At 38.8% G+C, this 25,120-nt stretch overlaps 1 protein-coding gene across 3 annotated transcripts in view; it reads left to right on the forward strand.

Moving 5' to 3' along the window:
• LOC139228730 (tropomyosin alpha-4 chain) overlaps nt 1-25,120 on the forward strand; it is a 210,809-nt gene that overhangs the window by 121,768 nt on the left and 63,921 nt on the right. For all 3 annotated transcript variants that reach the window (XM_070860025.1, XM_070860028.1, XM_070860027.1), the window contains exon 2: nt 23,451-23,576. In XM_070860025.1, coding sequence (XP_070716126.1) covers nt 23,451-23,576 — 126 coding nt within the window. The remainder of the gene's footprint in view (nt 1-23,450; nt 23,577-25,120) is intronic.

Below are 25,120 nucleotides of genomic sequence, written 5' to 3' on the forward strand. Positions count from 1 at the left end.
TGTGATACAGTGTGGATTGTAATGGGACAGTGTGATACAGTGTGGATATAATGGGACAGTTTGTTGCAGTGCAGATTTTAATCGGACAGTGTGATCATGTGAATTATAATGTGGCAGTGTGATACAGTGCGGATTATATTGGGACAGTGTGATACAGTGTGGATTATAACGCGACAGTGTGATACAGTTTGGATTATAATGGAGAGCGTGATACCGTGTGGATTATAATGGGAAAGTGTGATACGAGTGGATTATAATGGGACAATGTGATACAGTGTGGATTATAATGGAACAGTGTGATACAGTGTGGATTATAATGGGACGTTGTGATACTGTTTGAATTATAATGGGATAGTGTGATACAGTGTGGATTATAATGGGACAGTGATATACAGTGTCGAATATAATGGGACAGTGTGATATAGTGTGGATTATAATAGGATAGTGTGATACTGTGTGGCTTATAATGGGACAGTGTGATACAGTGTGGAATTATAACGCGACAGTGTGATAAAGTTTGGATTATAATGCACAGCGTGATACCGTGTGGATTATAATGGGAAAGTGTGATACTAGTGGATTATAATGGGACAATGTAATGCAGTGTGGATTATAATGGAACAGTGTGATACAGTGTGGATTATAATGGGACAGTGTGATACAGTGTTGATTATAATGGGACAGTGTGATACAGTGTGGATTATAATAGGATAGTATGATACTGTGTGGCTTATAAAGGGACAGTGTGATACAGTGTGAATTTTAATGGGACAGTGTAATACAGTGTAGATTATAATGGGGCAGTGTGATACAGTGTGGATTATAATGGGACGTTGTGATACAGTGTGGATTATAATGGGATCGTGTGATACAGTGTGGATTATAATGGGACAGTGAGATAAAGTGCGGATTGTAATGGAACACTGTAATATAGTCTAGATTATAATGGGAGACAGTGATACAGTGTGAATTAAAATGGGACTTGGTGATAGAGTGTGGATTTTAATGGGATCGTGTGATACAGTGCAGATTATAATGGGTCAGTCTGATGCAGTGTAGATTTTCATGGGACAGTGTGCTACAGTGTGGATTATAATGGGACAGTGTGATGCAGTGTGGATTATAATGGGACAGTGTGATGCAGTGTGGATTATAATGGGACAGTGTGATACAGTGTGGATTTTAATGGGACAGTGTGATCGTGTGGATTATAATGGGACACTCTGACACAGTGTGGATTAAAATGGGACAGTGTGATACAGTGTTGTTTATAATGGGACAGTGTGATACAGTGTGGATTATAATGGGACAGTGTGATACAGTGCGGATTATAATAGGACCGTGTGATACAGTGTGGATTAGAATGGGACTGTATGATACAGTGTGGATTGTAATGGGAAACTGTGATACAGTGTCGATTATAATGGGACAGTGTGATAGTGTGGATTATAATGGGACAGTGTGATACAGTGTGGATTTTAATGGGACAGCGTGATACAGTGTGGATTATAACGGGACGTGTGATACAGTGTTGATTATAACGGGACAGTGTGATAAAGTGTGGATTATCATGATACACTGTGATATAGTGCAGATTATAATGGGACAGTCTGATACAGGGTGGATTATAATTGGACAGTGTGATACAGGTTGGTTATAATGGGAAATTGTGATACGGTGTGGATTATAATGGAACCATGTGATACAGTGTAGATTATAACGGGACAATGTGATGCAGTGTGGATTATAATCGGACAGTGTGATACAGCATGGATTATAATGTGACAATGTGATACAGTGTGGATTATAATGCGACAGTGTGATACAGTGTGGATTATACTGAGACAGTGTGCAACAGTGTGGATTATAATGGGACAGTGTGATGCAGTGTGAATTATAATGGGACAGTGTGATACAGTGTGGATTTTAATGGGACAGTGTCACCGTGTGGATTATAATGGGACACTCTGACACAGTGTGGATTGTAATGGGAAACTGTGATACAGTGTCGATTATAATGGGACAGTGTGATAGTGTGGATTATAATGGGACAGTGTGATACAGTGTGGATTATAATGGGACAGCGTGATACAGTGCGGATTATAACGGGACGTGTGATACAGTGTTGATTATAACGGGACAGTGTGATAAAGTGTGGATTATCATGATACACTGTGCTTTAGTGCAGATTATAATGGGACAGTCTGATACAGGGTGGATTATAATTGGACAGTGTGATACAGGTTGGTTATCATGGGAAATTGTGATACAGTGTGGATTATAATGGAACCATGTGATACAGTGTAGATTATAACGGGACAATGTGATACAGTGTGGATTATAATAGGACAGTGTGATACACGTGGATTATAACGTGACAATGTGATACAGTGTGGATTATAGTGGGACAGTGTGATACAGTGTGGATTACAATGGGACGGTGTGATACAATGTGGATTATAATGGGCCAGTGTGATACAGTGTGCATTATAATGGGACAGTGTAATACAGTGTGGCTTATAATGGGACAGTGTGATACAATGTGGATTATAATGGGCCAGTGTGATACATTGTGGATTATAATGGGACAGTTTGATGCAGTGCAGATTTTAATCAGACAGTGTGATCATGTGGATTTTAATGTGACAGTGTGATACAGTGCGGATTATAATGGGACAGTGTGATACAGTGTGGATTATAACGCGACAGTGTGATACAGTTTGGATTATAATGGACAGCGTGATACCGTGTGGATTATAATGCGAAAGTGTGATACTTGTGGATTATAATGGGACAATGTGATGCAGTGTGGATTATAATGGGACAGTGTGATACAGTGTGGATTATAATGCGACAATGTGAGACCGTGTAGATTATAATGGGACAGAGTGATACTTGTGGATTATAATGGGACAATGTGATACAGTGTAGATTATAGTGACAGTGTGATACAATGTGGATTATAATGGGCCAGTGTGATGCAGTATGCATTATAATGGGACAGTGTAATACAGTGTGGCTTATAATGCGACAGTGTGATACATTGTGGATTATAATGGGCCAGTGTGATACATTGTGGATTATAATGGGACAGTTTGATGCAGTGCAGATTTTAATCAGACAGTGTGATCATGTGGATTATAATGTGACAGTGTGATACAGTGCGGATTATAATGGGACAGTGTGATACAGTGTGGATTATAACGCGACAGTGTGATACAGTTTGGATTATAATGGACAGCGTGATACCGTGTGGATTATAATGGGAAAGTGTGATACTTGTGGATTATAATGGGACAATGTGATGCAGTGTGGATTATAATGGGACAGTGTGATACAGTGTGGATTATAATGGGACAGTGTGATACAGTGTAGATTATATTGGGACAGTGTGATACAGTGTAGATTATGATGGGACAGTGTGATAATGTGTAGATTATAATTGGACAGTGTAATACAGTGTGGGTTATAATGGGACAGTGTGATACAGTGTGGATTATAATGGGACAGTGTGATAGTGTGGATTATAATGGGCCAGTGTGACGCAGTGTGGATTATAATGGGACAGTGTAATACAGTGTGGGTTATAATGGGACAGTGTGATATAGTGTAGATTATAATGGGACAGTGTGATACAGTGTAGATTATAATGGGACAATGTGATACAGTGTGGATTATAATGGGACAGTGTGATACCATGTGGATTATAATGGGACAGTGTGATACAGTGTAGATTATAATGGGATACTATGATATAGTGTGGATTATAATGGGATAGTGAGATAAAGTGCGGATTATAATGGAACACTGTGATAAAGTCTAGATTATAATGGGAGACAGTGATACAGTGTGGATTAAAATGGGACATGGTGATACAGTGCGGATTATAATGGGACAATGTGATACAGTGTGGATTATAATAGGACAGTGTGATACAGCGTGGATTATAACATGACAATGTGATACAGAGTGGATTATAATGGGACAGTGTGATACAGGGTGGATTACAATGGGACGGTGTGATACAGTGTGGATAATGACGGGACAATGTGATACAGTGTGGATTATAATGGGATAGTGTGATACAGTGTGGATTATATTGGGACAGTGTGATACAGTATGCATTATAATGGGACAGTGTGATACAGTGTGAATTATAATGGGACAGTCTGATACCGTGTAGATTATAATGGGACAGTGCGATACTTGTGGATTATAATGGGACAATGTGATACAGTGTAGATTATAATGACAGTGTGATACAATGTGGATTATAATGGGACAATGTGATACAGTGTGGATATAATGGGACAGTTTGTTGCAGTGCAGATTTTAATCGGACAGTATGATCGTGTGAATTATAATGTGGCAGTGTGATACATAGCGGATTATATTGGGACAGTGTGATACAGTGTGGGTTATAACGCGACAGTGTGATACAGTTTGGATTATAATGGAGAGCGTGATACCATTGGATTATAATGGGAAAGTGTGATACGAGTGGATTATAATGGGACAATGTGATGCAGTGTGGATTATAATGGAACAGTGTGATACAGTGTGGATTATAATGGGACAGTGATATACAGTGTCGAATATAATGAGACAGTGTGATATAGTGTGGATTATAATAGGATAGTGTGATACTGTGTGGCTTATAATGGGACAGTGTGATACAGTGTGGAATTATAACGCGACAGTGTGATAAAGTTTGGATTATAATGCACAGCGTGATACCGTGTGGATTATAATGGGAAAGTGTGATACTAGTGGATTATAATGGGACAATGTAATGCAGTGTGGATTATAATGGAACAGTGTGATACAGTGTGGATTATAATGGGACAGTGTGATACAGTGTTGATTATAATGGGACAGTGTGATATAGTGTGGATTATAATAGGATAGTATGATACTGTGTGGCTTATAAAGGGACAGTGTGATACAGTGTGGATTTTAATGGGACAGTGTAATACAGTGTAGATTATAATGGGCAGCGTGATACAGTGTGGATTATAATGGGACGTTGTGATACAATGTAGATTATAATGGGATAGTGTGATACAGTGTGTATTATAATGGAACAGTGTGATATAGTGTCGATTATATTAGGATAGTGTGATACTGTGTGCCTTATAATGGGACAGTGTGATACAGTGTGGATTTTAATGGGACAGTGTAATACAGTGTAGATTATAATGGGGCAGTGTGATACAGTGTGGATTATAATGGGACAATGTGATACAGTGTGGATTATAATGAGATAGTGTGATACAGTGTGGATTATAATGGGACAGTGATATACAGTGTGGTATATAATGGGACAGTGTGATATATTGTGGATTATAATGTGACAGTGTGATACAGTATGGATTATAATGTGACAGTGTGATACAGCGCGGATTATAATGGGACAGTGTGATACAGTGTGGATTATAATAGGATAGTATGATACTGTGTGGCTTATAAAGGGACAGTGTGATACAGTGTGGATTTTAATGGGACAGTGTAATACAGTGTAGATTATAATGGGGCAGTGTGATACAGTGTGGATTATAATGGGACGCTGTGATACAGTGTGGATTATAATGGAATCGTGTGATACAGTGTGGATTATAATGGGACTGTATGATACAGTATGGATTATAATGTGACAGTGTGATACAGCGCGGATTATAATGGGACAGTGTGATACAGTGTGGATTATAATAGGATAGTATGATACTGTGTGGCTTATAAAGGGACAGTGTGATACAGTGTGGATTTTAATGGGACAGTGTAATACAGTGTAGATTATAATGGGGCAGTGTGATACAGTGTGGATTATAATGGGACGCTGTGATACAGTGTGGATTATAATGGAATCGTGTGATACAGTGTGGATTATAATGGGACAGTGAGATAAAGTGCGGATTATAATGGAACACTGTAATATAGTCTAGATTATAATGGGAGACAGTGATACAGTGTGAATTACAATGGGACTTGGTGATAGAGTGTGGATTTTAATGGGACCGTGTGATACAGTGCAGATTATAATGGGTCAGTCTGATGCAGTGTAGATTTTCATGGGACAGTGTGCTACAGTGTGGATTATAATGGGACAGTGTGATGCAGTGTGGATTATAATGGGACAGTGTGATGCAGTGTGGATTATAATGGGACAGTGTGATACAGTGTGGATTTTAATGGGACAGTGTGATAGTGTGGATTATAATGGGACACTCTGACACAGTGTGGATTAAAATGGGACAGTGTGATACAGTGTTGTTTATAATGGGACAGTGTGATACAGTGTGGATTATAATGGGACAGTGTGATACAGTGCGGATTATAATAGGACCGTGTGATACAGTGTGGATTAGAATGGGACTGTGTGATACATTGTGGATTATAATAGGACATTGTGATACAGTGTAGATTATAATGGGACTGTATGATACAGTGTGGATTGTAATGGGAAACTGTGATACAGTGTTGATTATAATGGGACAGTGTGATATAGTGTGGATTATAATAGGATAGTATGATACTGTGTGGCTTATAAAGGGACAGTGTGATACAGTGTGGATTTTAATGGGACAGTGTAATACAGTGTAGATTATAATGGGCAGCGTGATACAGTGTGGATTATAATGGGACGTTGTGATACAATGTAGATTATAATGGGATAGTGTGATACAGTGTGTATTATAATGGAACAGTGTGATATAGTGTCGATTATATTAGGATAGTGTGATACTGTGTGCCTTATAATGGGACAGTGTGATACAGTGTGGATTTTAATGGGACAGTGTAATACAGTGTAGATTATAATGGGGCAGTGTGATACAGTGTGGATTATAATGGGACAATGTGATACAGTGTGGATTATAATGAGATAGTGTGATACAGTGTGGATTATAATGGGACAGTGATATACAGTGTGGTATATAATGGGACAGTGTGATATATTGTGGATTATAATGTGACAGTGTGATACAGTATGGATTATAATGTGACAGTGTGATACAGCGCGGATTATAATGGGACAGTGTGATACAGTGTGGATTATAATAGGATAGTATGATACTGTGTGGCTTATAAAGGGACAGTGTGATACAGTGTGGATTTTAATGGGACAGTGTAATACAGTGTAGATTATAATGGGGCAGTGTGATACAGTGTGGATTATAATGGGACGCTGTGATACAGTGTGGATTATAATGGAATTGTGTGATACAGTGTGGATTATAATGGGACTGTATGATACAGTATGGATTATAATGTGACAGTGTGATACAGCGCGGATTATAATGGGACAGTGTGATACAGTGTGGATTATAATAGGATAGTATGATACTGTGTGGCTTATAAAGGGACAGTGTGATACAGTGTGGATTTTAATGGGACAGTGTAATACAGTGTAGATTATAATGGGGCAGTGTGATACAGTGTGGATTATAATGGGACGCTGTGATACAGTGTGGATTATAATGGAATCGTGTGATACAGTGTGGATTATAATGGGACAGTGAGATAAAGTGCGGATTATAATGGAACACTGTAATATAGTCTAGATTATAATGGGAGACAGTGATACAGTGTGAATTACAATGGGACTTGGTGATAGAGTGTGGATTTTAATGGGACCGTGTGATACAGTGCAGATTATAATGGGTCAGTCTGATGCAGTGTAGATTTTCATGGGACAGTGTGCTACAGTGTGGATTATAATGGGACAGTGTGATGCAGTGTGGATTATAATGGGACAGTGTGATGCAGTGTGGATTATAATGGGACAGTGTGATACAGTGTGGATTTTAATGGGACAGTGTGATAGTGTGGATTATAATGGGACACTCTGACACAGTGTGGATTAAAATGGGACAGTGTGATACAGTGTTGTTTATAATGGGACAGTGTGATACAGTGTGGATTATAATGGGACAGTGTGATACAGTGCGGATTATAATAGGACCGTGTGATACAGTGTGGATTAGAATGGGACTGTGTGATACATTGTGGATTATAATAGGACATTGTGATACAGTGTAGATTATAATGGGACTGTATGATACAGTGTGGATTGTAATGGGAAACTGTGATACAGTGTCGAGTATAATGGGACAGTGTGATAGTGTGGATTATAATGGGACGTTGTGATACAGTGTGGATTATAATGGGATCGTGTGATACAGTGTGGATTATAATGGGACAGTGAGATAAAGTGCGGATTATAATGGAACACTGTAATATAGTCTAGATTATAATGGGAGACAGTGATACAGTGTGAATTAAAATGGGACTTGGTGATAGAGTGTGGATTTTAATGGGACCGTGTGATACAGTGCAGATTATAATGGGTCAGTCTGATGCAGTGTAGATTTTCATGGGACAGTGTGCTACAGTGTGGATTGTAATGGGACAGTGTGATACAGTGTGGAATTATAACGCGACAGTGTAATAAAGTTTGGATTATAATGCACAGCGTGATACCGTGTGGATTATAATGGGAAAGTGTGATACTAGTGGATTATAATGGGACAATGTAATGCAGTGTGGATTATAATGGAACAGTGTGATACAGTGTGGATTATAATGGGACAGTGTGATACAGTGTTGATTATAATGGGACAGTGTGATACAGTGTGGATTATAATAGGATAGTATGATACTGTGTGGCTTATAAAGGGACAGTGTGATACAGTGTGGATTTTAATGGGACAGTGTAATACAGTGTAGATTATAATGGGCAGCGTGATACAGTGTGGATTATAATGGGACGTTGTGATACAATGTAGATTATAATGGGATAGTGTGATACAGTGTGTATTATAATGGAACAGTGTGATATAGTGTCGATTATATTAGGATAGTGTGATACTGTGTGCCTTATAATGGGACAGTGTGATACAGTGTGGATTTTAATGGGACAGTGTAATACAGTGTAGATTATAATGGGGCAGTGTGATACAGTGTGGATTATAATGGGACAATGTGATGCAGTGTGGATTATAATGAGATAGTGTGATACAGTGTGGATTATAATGGGACAGTGATATACAGTGTGGTATATAATGGGACAGTGTGATATATTGTGGATTATAATGTGACAGTGTGATACAGTATGGATTATAATGTGACAGTGTGATACAGTGCGGATTATAATGGGACAGTGTGATACAGTGTGGATTATAATAGGATAGTATGATACTGTGTGGCTTATAATGGGGCAGTGTGATACAGTGTGGATTATAATGGGACGCTGTGATACAGTGTGGATTATAATGGAATCGTGTGATACAGTGTGGATTATAATGGGACTGTATGATACAGTATGGATTATAATGTGACAGTGTGATACAGCGCGGATTATAATGGGACAGTGTGATACAGTGTGGATTATAATAGGATAGTATGATACTGTGTGGCTTATAAAGGGACAGTGTGATACAGTGTGGATTTTAATGGGACAGTGTAATACAGTGTAGATTATAATGGGGCAGTGTGATACAGTGTGGATTATAATGGGACGCTGTGATACAGTGTGGATTATAATGGAATCGTGTGATACAGTGTGGATTATAATGGGACAGTGAGATAAAGTGCGGATTATAATGGAACACTGTAATATAGTCTAGATTATAATGGGAGACAGTGATACAGTGTGAATTACAATGGGACTTGGTGATAGAGTGTGGATTTTAATGGGACCGTGTGATACAGTGCAGATTATAATGGGTCAGTCTGATGCAGTGTAGATTTTCATGGGACAGTGTGCTACAGTGTGGATTATAATGGGACAGTGTGATGCAGTGTGGATTATAATGGGACAGTGTGATGCAGTGTGGATTATAATGGGACAGTGTGATACAGTGTGGATTTTAATGGGACAGTGTGATAGTGTGGATTATAATGGGACACTCTGACACAGTGTGGATTAAAATGGGACAGTGTGATACAGTGTTGTTTATAATGGGACAGTGTGATACAGTGTGGATTATAATGGGACAGTGTGATACAGTGCGGATTATAATAGGACCGTGTGATACAGTGTGGATTAGAATGGGACTGTGTGATACATTGTGGATTATAATAGGACATTGTGATACAGTGTAGATTATAATGGGACTGTATGATACAGTGTGGATTGTAATGGGAAACTGTGATACAGTGTTGATTATAATGGGACAGTGTGATATAGTGTGGATTATAATAGGATAGTATGATACTGTGTGGCTTATAAAGGGACAGTGTGATACAGTGTGGATTTTAATGGGACAGTGTAATACAGTGTAGATTATAATGGGCAGCGTGATACAGTGTGGATTATAATGGGACGTTGTGATACAATGTAGATTATAATGGGATAGTGTGATACAGTGTGTATTATAATGGAACAGTGTGATATAGTGTCGATTATATTAGGATAGTGTGATACTGTGTGCCTTATAATGGGACAGTGTGATACAGTGTGGATTTTAATGGGACAGTGTAATACAGTGTAGATTATAATGGGGCAGTGTGATACAGTGTGGATTATAATGGGACAATGTGATACAGTGTGGATTATAATGAGATAGTGTGATACAGTGTGGATTATAATGGGACAGTGATATACAGTGTGGTATATAATGGGACAGTGTGATATATTGTGGATTATAATGTGACAGTGTGATACAGTATGGATTATAATGTGACAGTGTGATACAGCGCGGATTATAATGGGACAGTGTGATACAGTGTGGATTATAATAGGATAGTATGATACTGTGTGGCTTATAAAGGGACAGTGTGATACAGTGTGGATTTTAATGGGACAGTGTAATACAGTGTAGATTATAATGGGGCAGTGTGATACAGTGTGGATTATAATGGGACGCTGTGATACAGTGTGGATTATAATGGAATTGTGTGATACAGTGTGGATTATAATGGGACTGTATGATACAGTATGGATTATAATGTGACAGTGTGATACAGCGCGGATTATAATGGGACAGTGTGATACAGTGTGGATTATAATAGGATAGTATGATACTGTGTGGCTTATAAAGGGACAGTGTGATACAGTGTGGATTTTAATGGGACAGTGTAATACAGTGTAGATTATAATGGGGCAGTGTGATACAGTGTGGATTATAATGGGACGCTGTGATACAGTGTGGATTATAATGGAATCGTGTGATACAGTGTGGATTATAATGGGACAGTGAGATAAAGTGCGGATTATAATGGAACACTGTAATATAGTCTAGATTATAATGGGAGACAGTGATACAGTGTGAATTACAATGGGACTTGGTGATAGAGTGTGGATTTTAATGGGACCGTGTGATACAGTGCAGATTATAATGGGTCAGTCTGATGCAGTGTAGATTTTCATGGGACAGTGTGCTACAGTGTGGATTATAATGGGACAGTGTGATGCAGTGTGGATTATAATGGGACAGTGTGATGCAGTGTGGATTATAATGGGACAGTGTGATACAGTGTGGATTTTAATGGGACAGTGTGATAGTGTGGATTATAATGGGACACTCTGACACAGTGTGGATTATAATGGGACTGTATGATACAGTGTGGATTGTAATGGGAAACTGTGATACAGTGTCGAGTATAATGGGACAGTGTGATAGTGTGGATTATAATGGGACGTTGTGATACAGTGTGGATTATAATGGGATCGTGTGATACAGTGTGGATTATAATGGGACAGTGAGATAAAGTGCGGATTATAATGGAACACTGTAATATAGTCTAGATTATAATGGGAGACAGTGATACAGTGTGAATTAAAATGGGACTTGGTGATAGAGTGTGGATTTTAATGGGACCGTGTGATACAGTGCAGATTATAATGGGTCAGTCTGATGCAGTGTAGATTTTCATGGGACAGTGTGCTACAGTGTGGATTGTAATGGGACAGTGTGATACAGTGTGGAATTATAACGCGACAGTGTAATAAAGTTTGGATTATAATGCACAGCGTGATACCGTGTGGATTATAATGGGAAAGTGTGATACTAGTGGATTATAATGGGACAATGTAATGCAGTGTGGATTATAATGGAACAGTGTGATACAGTGTGGATTATAATGGGACAGTGTGATACAGTGTTGATTATAATGGGACAGTGTGATACAGTGTGGATTATAATAGGATAGTATGATACTGTGTGGCTTATAAAGGGACAGTGTGATACAGTGTGGATTTTAATGGGACAGTGTAATACAGTGTAGATTATAATGGGCAGCGTGATACAGTGTGGATTATAATGGGACGTTGTGATACAATGTAGATTATAATGGGATAGTGTGATACAGTGTGTATTATAATGGAACAGTGTGATATAGTGTCGATTATATTAGGATAGTGTGATACTGTGTGCCTTATAATGGGACAGTGTGATACAGTGTGGATTTTAATGGGACAGTGTAATACAGTGTAGATTATAATGGGGCAGTGTGATACAGTGTGGATTATAATGGGACAATGTGATGCAGTGTGGATTATAATGAGATAGTGTGATACAGTGTGGATTATAATGGGACAGTGATATACAGTGTGGTATATAATGGGACAGTGTGATATATTGTGGATTATAATGTGACAGTGTGATACAGTATGGATTATAATGTGACAGTGTGATACAGTGCGGATTATAATGGGACAGTGTGATACAGTGTGGATTATAATAGGATAGTATGATACTGTGTGGCTTATAAAGGGACAGTGTGATACAGTGTGGATTTTAATGGGACAGTGTAATACAGTGTAGATTATAATGGGGCAGTGTGATACAGTGTGGATTATAATGGGACGTTTTGATACAGTGTGGATTATAATGGAATCGTGTGATACAGTGTGGATTATAATGGAACACTGTAATATAGTCTAGATTATAATGGGAGACAGTGATACAGTGTGAATTAAAATGGGACTTGGTGATAGAGTGTGGATTTTAATGGGACCGTGTGATACAGTGCAGATTATAATGGGTCAGTCTGATGCAGTGTAGATTTTCATGGGACAGTGTGCTACAGTGTGGATTATAATGGGACAGTGTGATGCAGTGTGGATTATAATGGGACAGTGTGATGCAGTGTGGATTATAATGGGACAGTGTGATACAGTGTGGATTTTAATGGGACAGTGTGATAGTGTGGATTATAATGGGACACTCTGAAACAGTGTGGATTAAAATGGGACAGTGTGATACAGTGTTTTTTATAATGGGACAGTGTGATACAGTGTGGATTATAATGGGACAGTGTGATACAGTGCGGATTATAATAGGACCGTGTGATACAGTGTGGATTAGAATGGGACTGTGTGATACATTGTGGATTATAATAGGACATTGTGATACAGTGTAGATTATAATGGGACTGTATGATACAGTGTGGATTGTAATGGGAAACTGTGATACAGTGTCGATTATAATGGGACAGTGTGATAGTGTGGATTATAATGGGACGTTGTGATACAGTGTGGATTATAATGGGATCGTGTGATACAGTGTGGATTATAATGGGACAGTGAGATAAAGTGCGGATTGTAATGGAACACTGTAATATAGTCTAGATTATAATGGGAGACAGTGATACAGTGTGAATTAAAATGGGACTTGGTGATAGAGTGTGGATTTTAATGGGACCGTGTGATACAGTGCAGATTATAATGGGTCAGTCTGATGCAGTGTAGATTTTCATGGGACAGTGTGCTACAGTGTGGATTATAATGGGACAGTGTGATGCAGTGTGGATTATAATGGGACAGTGTGATGCAGTGTGGATTATAATGGGACAGTGTGATACAATGTGGATTTTAATGGGACAGTGTGATAGTGTGGATTATAATGGGACACTCTGACACAGTGTGGATTAAAAGGGGACAGTGTGATACAGTGTTGTTTATAATGGGACAGTGTGATACAGTGTGGATTATAATGGGACAGTGTGATACAGTGCGGATTATAATAGGACCGTGTGATACAGTGTGGATTAGAATGGGACTGTGTGATACATTGTGGATTATAATAGGACATTGTGATACAGTGTAGATTATAATGGGACTGTATGATACAGTGTGGATTGTAATGGGAAACTGTGATACAGTGTTGATTATAATGGGACAGTGTGATATAGTGTGGATTATAATAGGATAGTATGATACTGTGTGGCTTATAAAGGGACAGTGTGATACAGTGTGGATTTTAATGGGACAGTGTAATACAGTGTAGATTATAATGGGCAGCGTGATACAGTGTGGATTATAATGGGACGTTGTGATACAATGTAGATTATAATGGGATAGTGTGATACAGTGTGTATTATAATGGAACAGTGTGATATAGTGTCGATTATATTAGGATAGTGTGATACTGTGTGCCTTATAATGGGACAGTGTGATACAGTGTGGATTTTAATGGGACAGTGTAATACAGTGTAGATTATAATGGGGCAGTGTGATACAGTGTGGATTATAATGGGACAATGTGATACAGTGTGGATTATAATGAGATAGTGTGATACAGTGTGGATTATAATGGGACAGTGATATACAGTGTGGTATATAATGGGACAGTGTGATATATTGTGGATTATAATGTGACAGTGTGATACAGTATGGATTATAATGTGACAGTGTGATACAGCGCGGATTATAATGGGACAGTGTGATACAGTGTGGATTATAATAGGATAGTATGATACTGTGTGGCTTATAAAGGGACAGTGTGATACAGTGTGGATTTTAATGGGACAGTGTAATACAGTGTAGATTATAATGGGGCAGTGTGATACAGTGTGGATTATAATGGGACGCTGTGATACAGTGTGGATTATAATGGAATCGTGTGATACAGTGTGGATTATAATGGGACTGTATGATACAGTATGGATTATAATGTGACAGTGTGATACAGCGCGGATTATAATGGGACAGTGTGATACAGTGTGGATTATAATAGGATAGTATGATACTGTGTGGCTTATAAAGGGACAGTGTGATACAGTGTGGATTTTAATGGGACAGTGTAATACAGTGTAGATTATAATGGGGCAGTGTGATACAGTGTGGATTATAATGGGACGCTGTGATACAGTGTGGATTATAATGGAATCGTGTGATACAGTGTGGATTATAATGGGACAGTGAGATAAAGTGCGGATTATAATGGAACACTGTAATATAGTCTAGATTATAATGGGAGACAGTGATACAGTGTGAATTACAATGGGACTTGGTGATAGAGTGTGGATTTTAATGGGACCGTGTGATACAGTGCAGATTATAATGGGTCAGTCTGATGCAGTGTAGATTTTCATGGGACAGTGTGCTACAGTGTGGATTATAATGGGACAGTGTGATGCAGTGTGGATTATAATGGGACAGTGTGATGCAGTGTGGATTATAATGGGACAGTGTGATACAGTGTGGATTTTAATGGGACAGTGTGATAGTGTGGATTATAATGGGACACTCTGACACAGTGTGGATTATAATGGGACTGTATGATACAGTGTGGATTGTAATGGGAAACTGTGATACAGTGTCGAGTATAATGGGACAGTGTGATAGTGTGGATTATAATGGGACGTTGTGATACAGTGTGGATTATAATGGGATCGTGTGATACAGTGTGGATTATAATGGGACAGTGAGATAAAGTGCGGATTATAATGGAACACTGTAATATAGTCTAGATTATAATGGGAGACAGTGATACAGTGTGAATTAAAATGGGACTTGGTGATAGAGTGTGGATTTTAATGGGACCGTGTGATACAGTGCAGATTATAATGGGTCAGTCTGATGCAGTGTAGATTTTCATGGGACAGTGTGCTACAGTGTGGATTGTAATGGGACAGTGTGATACAGTGTGGAATTATAACGCGACAGTGTAATAAAGTTTGGATTATAATGCACAGCGTGATACCGTGTGGATTATAATGGGAAAGTGTGATACTAGTGGATTATAATGGGACAATGTAATGCAGTGTGGATTATAATGGAACAGTGTGATACAGTGTGGATTATAATGGGACAGTGTGATACAGTGTTGATTATAATGGGACAGTGTGATACAGTGTGGATTATAATAGGATAGTATGATACTGTGTGGCTTATAAAGGGACAGTGTGATACAGTGTGGATTTTAATGGGACAGTGTAATACAGTGTAGATTATAATGGGCAGCGTGATACAGTGTGGATTATAATGGGACGTTGTGATACAATGTAGATTATAATGGGATAGTGTGATACAGTGTGTATTATAATGGAACAGTGTGATATAGTGTCGATTATATTAGGATAGTGTGATACTGTGTGCCTTATAATGGGACAGTGTGATACAGTGTGGATTTTAATGGGACAGTGTAATACAGTGTAGATTATAATGGGGCAGTGTGATACAGTGTGGATTATAATGGGACAATGTGATGCAGTGTGGATTATAATGAGATAGTGTGATACAGTGTGGATTATAATGGGACAGTGATATACAGTGTGGTATATAATGGGACAGTGTGATATATTGTGGATTATAATGTGACAGTGTGATACAGTATGGATTATAATGTGACAGTGTGATACAGTGCGGATTATAATGGGACAGTGTGATACAGTGTGGATTATAATAGGATAGTATGATACTGTGTGGCTTATAAAGGGACAGTGTGATACAGTGTGGATTTTAATGGGACAGTGTAATACAGTGTAGATTATAATGGGGCAGTGTGATACAGTGTGGATTATAATGGGACGTTTTGATACAGTGTGGATTATAATGGAATCGTGTGATACAGTGTGGATTATAATGGAACACTGTAATATAGTCTAGATTATAATGGGAGACAGTGATACAGTGTGAATTAAAATGGGACTTGGTGATAGAGTGTGGATTTTAATGGGACCGTGTGATACAGTGCAGATTATAATGGGTCAGTCTGATGCAGTGTAGATTTTCATGGGACAGTGTGCTACAGTGTGGATTATAATGGGACAGTGTGATGCAGTGTGGATTATAATGGGACAGTGTGATGCAGTGTGGATTATAATGGGACAGTGTGATACAGTGTGGATTTTAATGGGACAGTGTGATAGTGTGGATTATAATGGGACACTCTGAAACAGTGTGGATTAAAATGGGACAGTGTGATACAGTGTTTTTTATAATGGGACAGTGTGATACAGTGTGGATTATAATGGGACAGTGTGATACAGTGCGGATTATAATAGGACCGTGTGATACAGTGTGGATTAGAATGGGACTGTGTGATACATTGTGGATTATAATAGGAGATTGTGATACAGTGTAGATTATAATGGGACTGTATGATACAGTGTGGATTGTAATGGGAAACTGTGATACAGTGTCGATTATAATGGGACAGTGTGATAGTGTGGATTATAATGGGACGTTGTGATACAGTGTGGATTATAATGGGATCGTGTGATACAGTGTGGATTATAATGGGACAGTGAGATAAAGTGCGGATTATAATGGAACACTGTAATATAGTCTAGATTATAATGGGAGACAGTGATACAGTGTGAATTAAAATGGGACTTGGTGATAGAGTGTGGATTTTAATGGGACCGTGTGATACAGTGCAGATTATAATGGGTCAGTCTGATGCAGTGTAGATTTTCATGGGACAGTGTGCTACAGTGTGGATTATAATGGGACAGTGTGATGCAGTGTGGATTATAATGGGACAGTGTGATGCAGTGTGGATTATAATGGGACAGTGTGATACAATGTGGATTTTAATGGGACAGTGTGATAGTGTGGATTATAATGGGACACTCTGACACAGTGTGGATTAAAAGGGGACAGTGTGATACAGTGTTGTTTATAATGGGACAGTGTGATACAGTGTGGATTATAATGGGACAGTGTGATACAGTGTGGATTATAATAGGACCGTGTGATACAGTGTGGATTAGAATTGGACTGTGTGATACATTGTGGATTATAATGGGACACTGTGATACAGTGTAGATTATAATGGGACTGTATGATACAGTGTGGATTGTAATGGGAAACTGTGATACAGTGTCGATTATAATGGGACAGTGTGATAGTGTGGATTATAATGGGACAGTGTGATACAGTGTGGATTTTAATGGGACAGCGTGATACAGTGTGGATTATAACGGGACGTGTGATACAGTGTTGATTATAACGGGACAGTGTGATAAAGTGTGGATTATCATGATACACTGTGATATAGTGCAGATTATAATGGGACAGTCTGATACAGGGTGGATTATAATTGGACAGTGTGATGCAGGTTGGTTATAATGGGAAATTGTGATACAGTGTGGATTATAATGGAACCATGTGATACAGTGTAGATTATAACGGGACAATGTGATGCAGTGTGGATTATAATCGGACAGTGTGATACAGTATGGATTATAATGTGACAATGTGATACAGTGTGGATTATAATGCGACAGTGTGATACAGTGTGGATTATACTGAGACAGTGTGCAACAGTGTGGATTATAATGGGACAGTGTGATGCAGTGTGGATTATAATGGGACAGTGTGATACAGTGTGGATTATAACGTAACAGTGATACAGTGTGGATTATAATGTTCCAGTTTGATACAGTGTAGATTATAATGGAACAGTGTGATAATGTGTAGATTATAATGGGATAGTGTGATAATGTGTAGATTAAAATGGGACAGTGTGATACAGTGTGGATTATAATGGGACAATGTGATACAGTGTGGATTATAATGGGACAGTGCGATACAGTGTTGATTATAATGGGATAGTGTGATACAGTGTAGATTATAATGGGATAGTGTGATACAGTATGGATTATAATGGGACAGTGTGATACTTGTGGATTATAATGGGACAATGTGTTACAGTGTAGATTATAGTGACAGTGTGATACAATGTGGATTATAATGGGCCAGTGTGATACATGGTAGATTATAATGGGACAGTTTGATGCAGTGCAGATTTTATTCGGACAGTTTGATCATGTGGATTATAATGTGACAGTGTGATACAGTGCGGATTATAATGGGACAGTGTGATACAGTGTGGATTATAACACAGCAGTGTGATACAGTTTGGATTATAATGCACAGCGTGATACCGTGTGGATTATAATGGCAAAGTGTGATACTTGTGGATTATAATGGGACAATGTGATACAGTGTGGATTATAATGGGACAGTGTGATACAGTGTGGATTATAATGGGAAAGTGCGATACAGTGTTGATTATAATGGGACAGTGTGATGCAGTGTGGATTATAATAGGATAGTGTGATACTGTGTGACTTATAATTGGACATTGTGATACAGTGTGGATTGTAATGGGACAGTGTGATACAGTGTAGATTATAATGGGGCAGTGTGATACAGTGTGGATTATAATGGGACGTTGTGATACAGTTTGGATTATAATGGGATAGTGTAATACAGTGTGGTTTATAATGGGACAGTGATATACAGTGTCAAATATAATGGGACAGTGTGATATAGTGTGGATTATAATGGGATAGTGTGATACAGTGTGGATTATAATGGGACAGTGATATACAGTGTGAGTTATAATGGGACACTGTGGTAGAATGTAGATTATAATGGGATACTATGATATAGTGTGGATTATAATGCGATAGTGAGATAAAGTGCGGATTATAATGGAACACTGTGATACAGTCTAGATTATAATGGGAGACAGTTATACAGTGTGGATTATAATGGGACATGGTGATACAGTGCGGATTATAATGGGACAATGTGATACAGTGTGGATTATAATAGGACAGTGTGATACAGCGTGGATTATAACGTGACAATGTGATACAGGGTGGATTGTAATGGGACAGTGTGATACAGGGTGGATTACAATGGGACGGTGTGATACAGTATGGATAATGAGAGAACAATGTGATACAGAGTGGATTATAATGGGACAGTGTGATACAGTGTGGATTATATTGGGACAGTGTGATACAGTATGGATTATAATGGGACAGTGTGATACAGTGTGAATTATAATGGGACAGTGTGGTACTTGTGGATTATAATGGGACAATGTGATACAGTGTAGATTATAATGACAGTGTGATACAATGTGGATTATAATGGGACAGTGTGATACAGTGTGGATTATAATGGGATAGTGTGATACAGTGTGGATTATAATGGGACAGTGATATACAGTGTGAATTATAATGGGACACTGTGGTAGAGTGTAGATTATAATGGGATAGTATGATATAGTGTGGATTATAATGGGATCGTGAGATAAAGTGCGGATTATAATGGAACACTGTGATACAGTCTAGATTATAATGGGAGACAGTTATACAATGTGGATTATAATGGGACATGGTGATACAGTGCGGATTATAATGGGACAATGTGATACAGTGTGGATTATAATAGGACAGTGCGATACAGCGTGGATTATAACGTGACAATGTGATACAGGGTGGATTGTAATGGGACAGTGTGATACAGGGTGGATTACAATGGGACGGTGCGATACAGTGTGGATAATGACAGAACAATGTGATACAGAGTGGATTATAATGGGACAGTGTGATACAGTGTGGATTATATTGGGACAGTGTGATACAGTATGGATTATAATGGGACAGTGTGATACAGTGTGAATTATAATGGGACAGTGTGGTACTTGTGGATTATAATGGGACAATGTGATACAGTGTAGATTATAATGACAGTGTGATACAATGTGGATTATAATGGGACAGTGTGATACAGTGCGGATTATAATGGGACAGTGTGATACAGTGTGGATTATAACACAGCAGTGTGATACAGTTTGGATTATAATGCAAAGCGTGATACCGTGTGGATTATAATGGCAAAGTGTGATACTTGTGGATTATAATGGGACAATGTGATACAGTGTGGATTATAATAGGATAGTGTGATACTGTGTGACTTATAATTGGACATTGTGATACAGTGTGGATTGTAATGGGACAGTGTGATACAGTGTAGATTATAATGGGGCAGTGTGATACAGTGTGGATTATAATGGGACGTTGTGATACAGTTTGGATTATAATGGGATAGTGTAATACAGTGTGGTTTATAATGGGACAGTGATATACAGTGTCGAATATAATGGGACAGTGTGATATAGTGTGGATTATAATAGGATAGTGTGATACTGTGTGGCTTATAATGGGACATTGTGATACAGTGTGGTTTATAATAGGACAGTGTGATACAGTGTAGATTATAATGGGGCAGTGTGATACAGTGTGGATTATAATGGGATAGTGTGATACAGTGTGGATTATAATGGGACAGTGATATACAGTGTGAATTATAATGGGACACTGTGGTAGAGTGTAGATTATAATGGGATACTATGATATAGTGTGGATTATAATGGGATAGTGAGATAAAGTGCGGATTATAATGGAACACTGTGATACAGTCTAGATTATAATGGGAGACAGTTATGCAGTGTGGATTATAATGGGACATGGTGATACAGTGCGGATTATAATGGGACAATGTGATACAGTGTGAATTATAATAGGACAGTGTGATACAGCGTGGATTATAACGTGACAATGTGATACAGGGTGGATTATAATGGGACAGTGTGATACAGGGTGGATTACAATGGGACGGTGTGATACAGTGTGGATAATGACGGGACAATGTGATACAGAGTGGATTATAATGGGACAGTGTGATACAGTGTGGATTATATTGGGACAGTGTGATACAGTATGGATTATAATGGGACAGTGTGATACAGTGTGAATTATAATGGGACAGTGTGATACCGTGTAGATTATAATGGGACAGTGTGGTACTTGTGGATTATAATGGGACAATGTGATACAGTGTAGATTGTAATGACAGTGTGATACAATGTGGATTATAATGGGACAGTGTGATACAGTGTGGATTATAATGGGACAGTTTGTTGCAGTGCAGATTTTAATCGGACAGTGTGATCGTGTGAATTATAATGTGGCAGTGTGATACAGTGCGGATTATATTGGGACATTGTGATACAGTGTTGATTATAATGGGACAGTGTGATACAGTGTTGATTATAATGGGACAGTGTGATACAGTGTGGATTATAATAGGATAGTATGATACTGTGTGGCTTACAATTGGACATTTTGATACAGTGTGCATTATAATGGGACAGTGTGATACAGTGTAGATTATAATGGGGCAGCGTGATACAGTGTGGATTATAATGGGATGTTGTGATACATTTTGGATTATAATGGGATAGTGTCATACAGTGTGGATTATATTGGGACAGTGATATACAGTGTCGAATATAATGGGACAGTGTGATATAGTGTGGATTATAATAGGATAGTGTGATACTGTGTGGCTTATAATGGGACATTGTGATACAGTGTGGATTTTAATGGGACAGTGCAATACAGTGTAGATTATAATGGGGCAGTGTGATACAGTGTGGATTATAATGGAGAGCGTGATACCATGTGGATTATAATGGGAAAGTGTGATACAGTGTGGATTATAATGGGACAGTGTGATACAGTGTGGATTATAAAGGGACAATGTGATACAGTGTGGATTATAATGGGACAGTGTTATACCATGTGGATTATAATGGGACAGTGTGATACAGTGCAGATTATAATGGGGCAGTGTGATACAATGTGGATTATAATGGGACAGTCTGATATAGTGTGGATTATAACGTAACAGTGATACAGTGTGGATTATAATGTTCCAGTGTGATACAGTGTAGATTACAATGGGACAGTGTGATAATGTGTAGATTATAATGGGACAATGTGATAATGTGTAGATTATAATGGGACAGTGTGATACAGTGTAGATCATAATGGGACAGTGTGATACAGTGTGGATTATAAATGGGACAGTGTGATACAGTGTTGATTATAATGGGATAGTGTGATACAGTGTAGATTATAATGGGATAGTGTGATACAGTGTGGATTATAATGGAACAGTGTGATACAGTGTGGATTATAATGTGACAGTGATGCAGTGTGGATTATAATGGGACAGTGTGATAATGTGTAGATTATAATGGGACAGTGTGATAATGTGTAGATTATAATGGGACAGTGTGATACAGTGTGGATTATAATGGGACAGTGTGATACAGTGTTGATTATAATGGGACAGTTTGATTCTGTGTGGATTATAATGGGACAGTGTGATTCAGTGTGCATTATAATGGGGTTACATTGAAGTCAGTTGTATTCTCTTAAGGAATGAAAATACAAATTAAAAGTGTAAAATGAAATCTGAAATGACTGTTATTGCTATGTAAAGGTCACTGCTCGATGACTGAGCAGACATTGAAGACATGTATTGAGAAAATAGAGTAGAATTTTGTCTGGTGGAGTTGCGGTTTTCTGTATGAGATGTGACTCTCATGTTTCCCCTCCTTTCTCCTGGATAGGTTGAGGAGGAACTGATGGGCCAACAGAAGAAAATGAAGGGCACGGAGGATGAAGTGGACAAATTATCAGAGGGACTCAAAAGTGCCCAGGAAAAACTGGAACTCTCTGAGAAGACAGCTTCGGACGTGAGTAATTAGAACTGTCGCTCGTCCCCTCCCTAATGACTCAGTCTGAGAAGGGAAGGGTTTTATTGATGTAAGTGATATTGGGGCATTAGGGCATGTTGATTAAAGGGTGCAGTGTCTCCAGGGATAAGCAATGTGAAGGAGCTGCCCTTATGACTAGGTGGATTGGAAATAGAACAGATCAGATACAAGTTGTGCTAAACCATTGTAAATCACTGGCTTGGCCTCAGCTGGAGTATTGTATTCAATTCTGGGTAATCACACTTCTGGAAGGATGTAAAATTCATAGTAGAGGGTGCAGAAGATATTTACTAGAATGGTAGCAAGGATGAGGGACTTAAGTTAATGTGAAGAGACTGGAGAAGCTGGGGTTGTTCTCCAAGCACAGAAGGTTAAGGGAAGATTGATAGTGGTGTCCAAAATGATGAATGGTTTTGACAGAGTAGATAGGGAGAAACATTGCCACTGGCAAAAGGACTGATAACCAGAGGATACAAATTTAACATAATTGGCAAAAGACGCTCTTACGCAGTGAGTTGTTGTGATCTGGGATGCACTATCTGAAAGGGTGGTGGAAGCAGATTCAATCGTAACTTTCAAACACAGAGGAAGAGAAGTTTAAAGTTGAGGTGTCAGTGGGCTGGGAGCCAAGGATGGTCAGTGAACACAGGGGCAATGGCTGAACAGACTTGGAATGGGTTAGGATATGGGCAGCAGAGTTTTGGATCAGCTGAAGTTTACTGAGGGTGTAGGAAGGTAATCCGGCCAGGATTGCATTGGAATCGTTGAATCTGGAGATGACAAAGGCATGGATGAGGGTTTCAGCAGCAGAATGACTGAACTGGGCAATGTTAGGTGATGGAGAGGATATGGGGTTGGAATCTCAGTTTGGGCTCAAATAGAACACCAAGGGCCAGACTTCCCTAAAGGCCCTCCACGCCCGCTGAGAAGGACCAATAACGTTTGGCAAAAAAAACTGGCGAGAATTTCCATTTTGAAGGTAAAAGTAAGTAGAACTGATCGCCCGGCGAGAAAATGGCTGCTGCACACTCATTGTTGGCTGTTTTCTCGGTGGGTAAGTGCAAAGTTAGACAAATGGGCGGTCATTATCGGAATGGTGGTAAGTAGAAAAATTTAGTCCGAGGCTGTGGTTGGGCCTAGGGAGGGGGGAAAACTTTTTAAAAAAATTTAATTAAAAAACAATAAACACGTACAAAGCATTCCCAAAACAGTTTTAACTCTAATCGCCATGTTAGAATAAAAAACAAATAAATAAAGAACCTTTAATTGACTTTTCTTTGCAGGGCCACCCCTTACCGCCCTCTTTAAGCAGCGTTTACAGGCCGGGTCTCTCAGCGATCTGGACGCCGGCGGTTGAGCCCAAACTTACGCTCTGGCAGTTGTTCTCGGCGTTGCACTTAAGCGGTTTGGTCCCGGCGGGCAACTTCAGATGTGGGAGATAACGTTCAAAACCTTAAGTGCAAACTCTCGCCGGGCAAAAAACCAGCTGTAACGCCAATAAAATCACAGACAATGAAGCCAAA

The sequence above is a fragment of the Pristiophorus japonicus genome, chromosome 18 (genome assembly GCF_044704955.1).
Source record: "Pristiophorus japonicus isolate sPriJap1 chromosome 18, sPriJap1.hap1, whole genome shotgun sequence".
Classification (NCBI taxonomy): Eukaryota; Metazoa; Chordata; class Chondrichthyes; family Pristiophoridae; genus Pristiophorus; species Pristiophorus japonicus.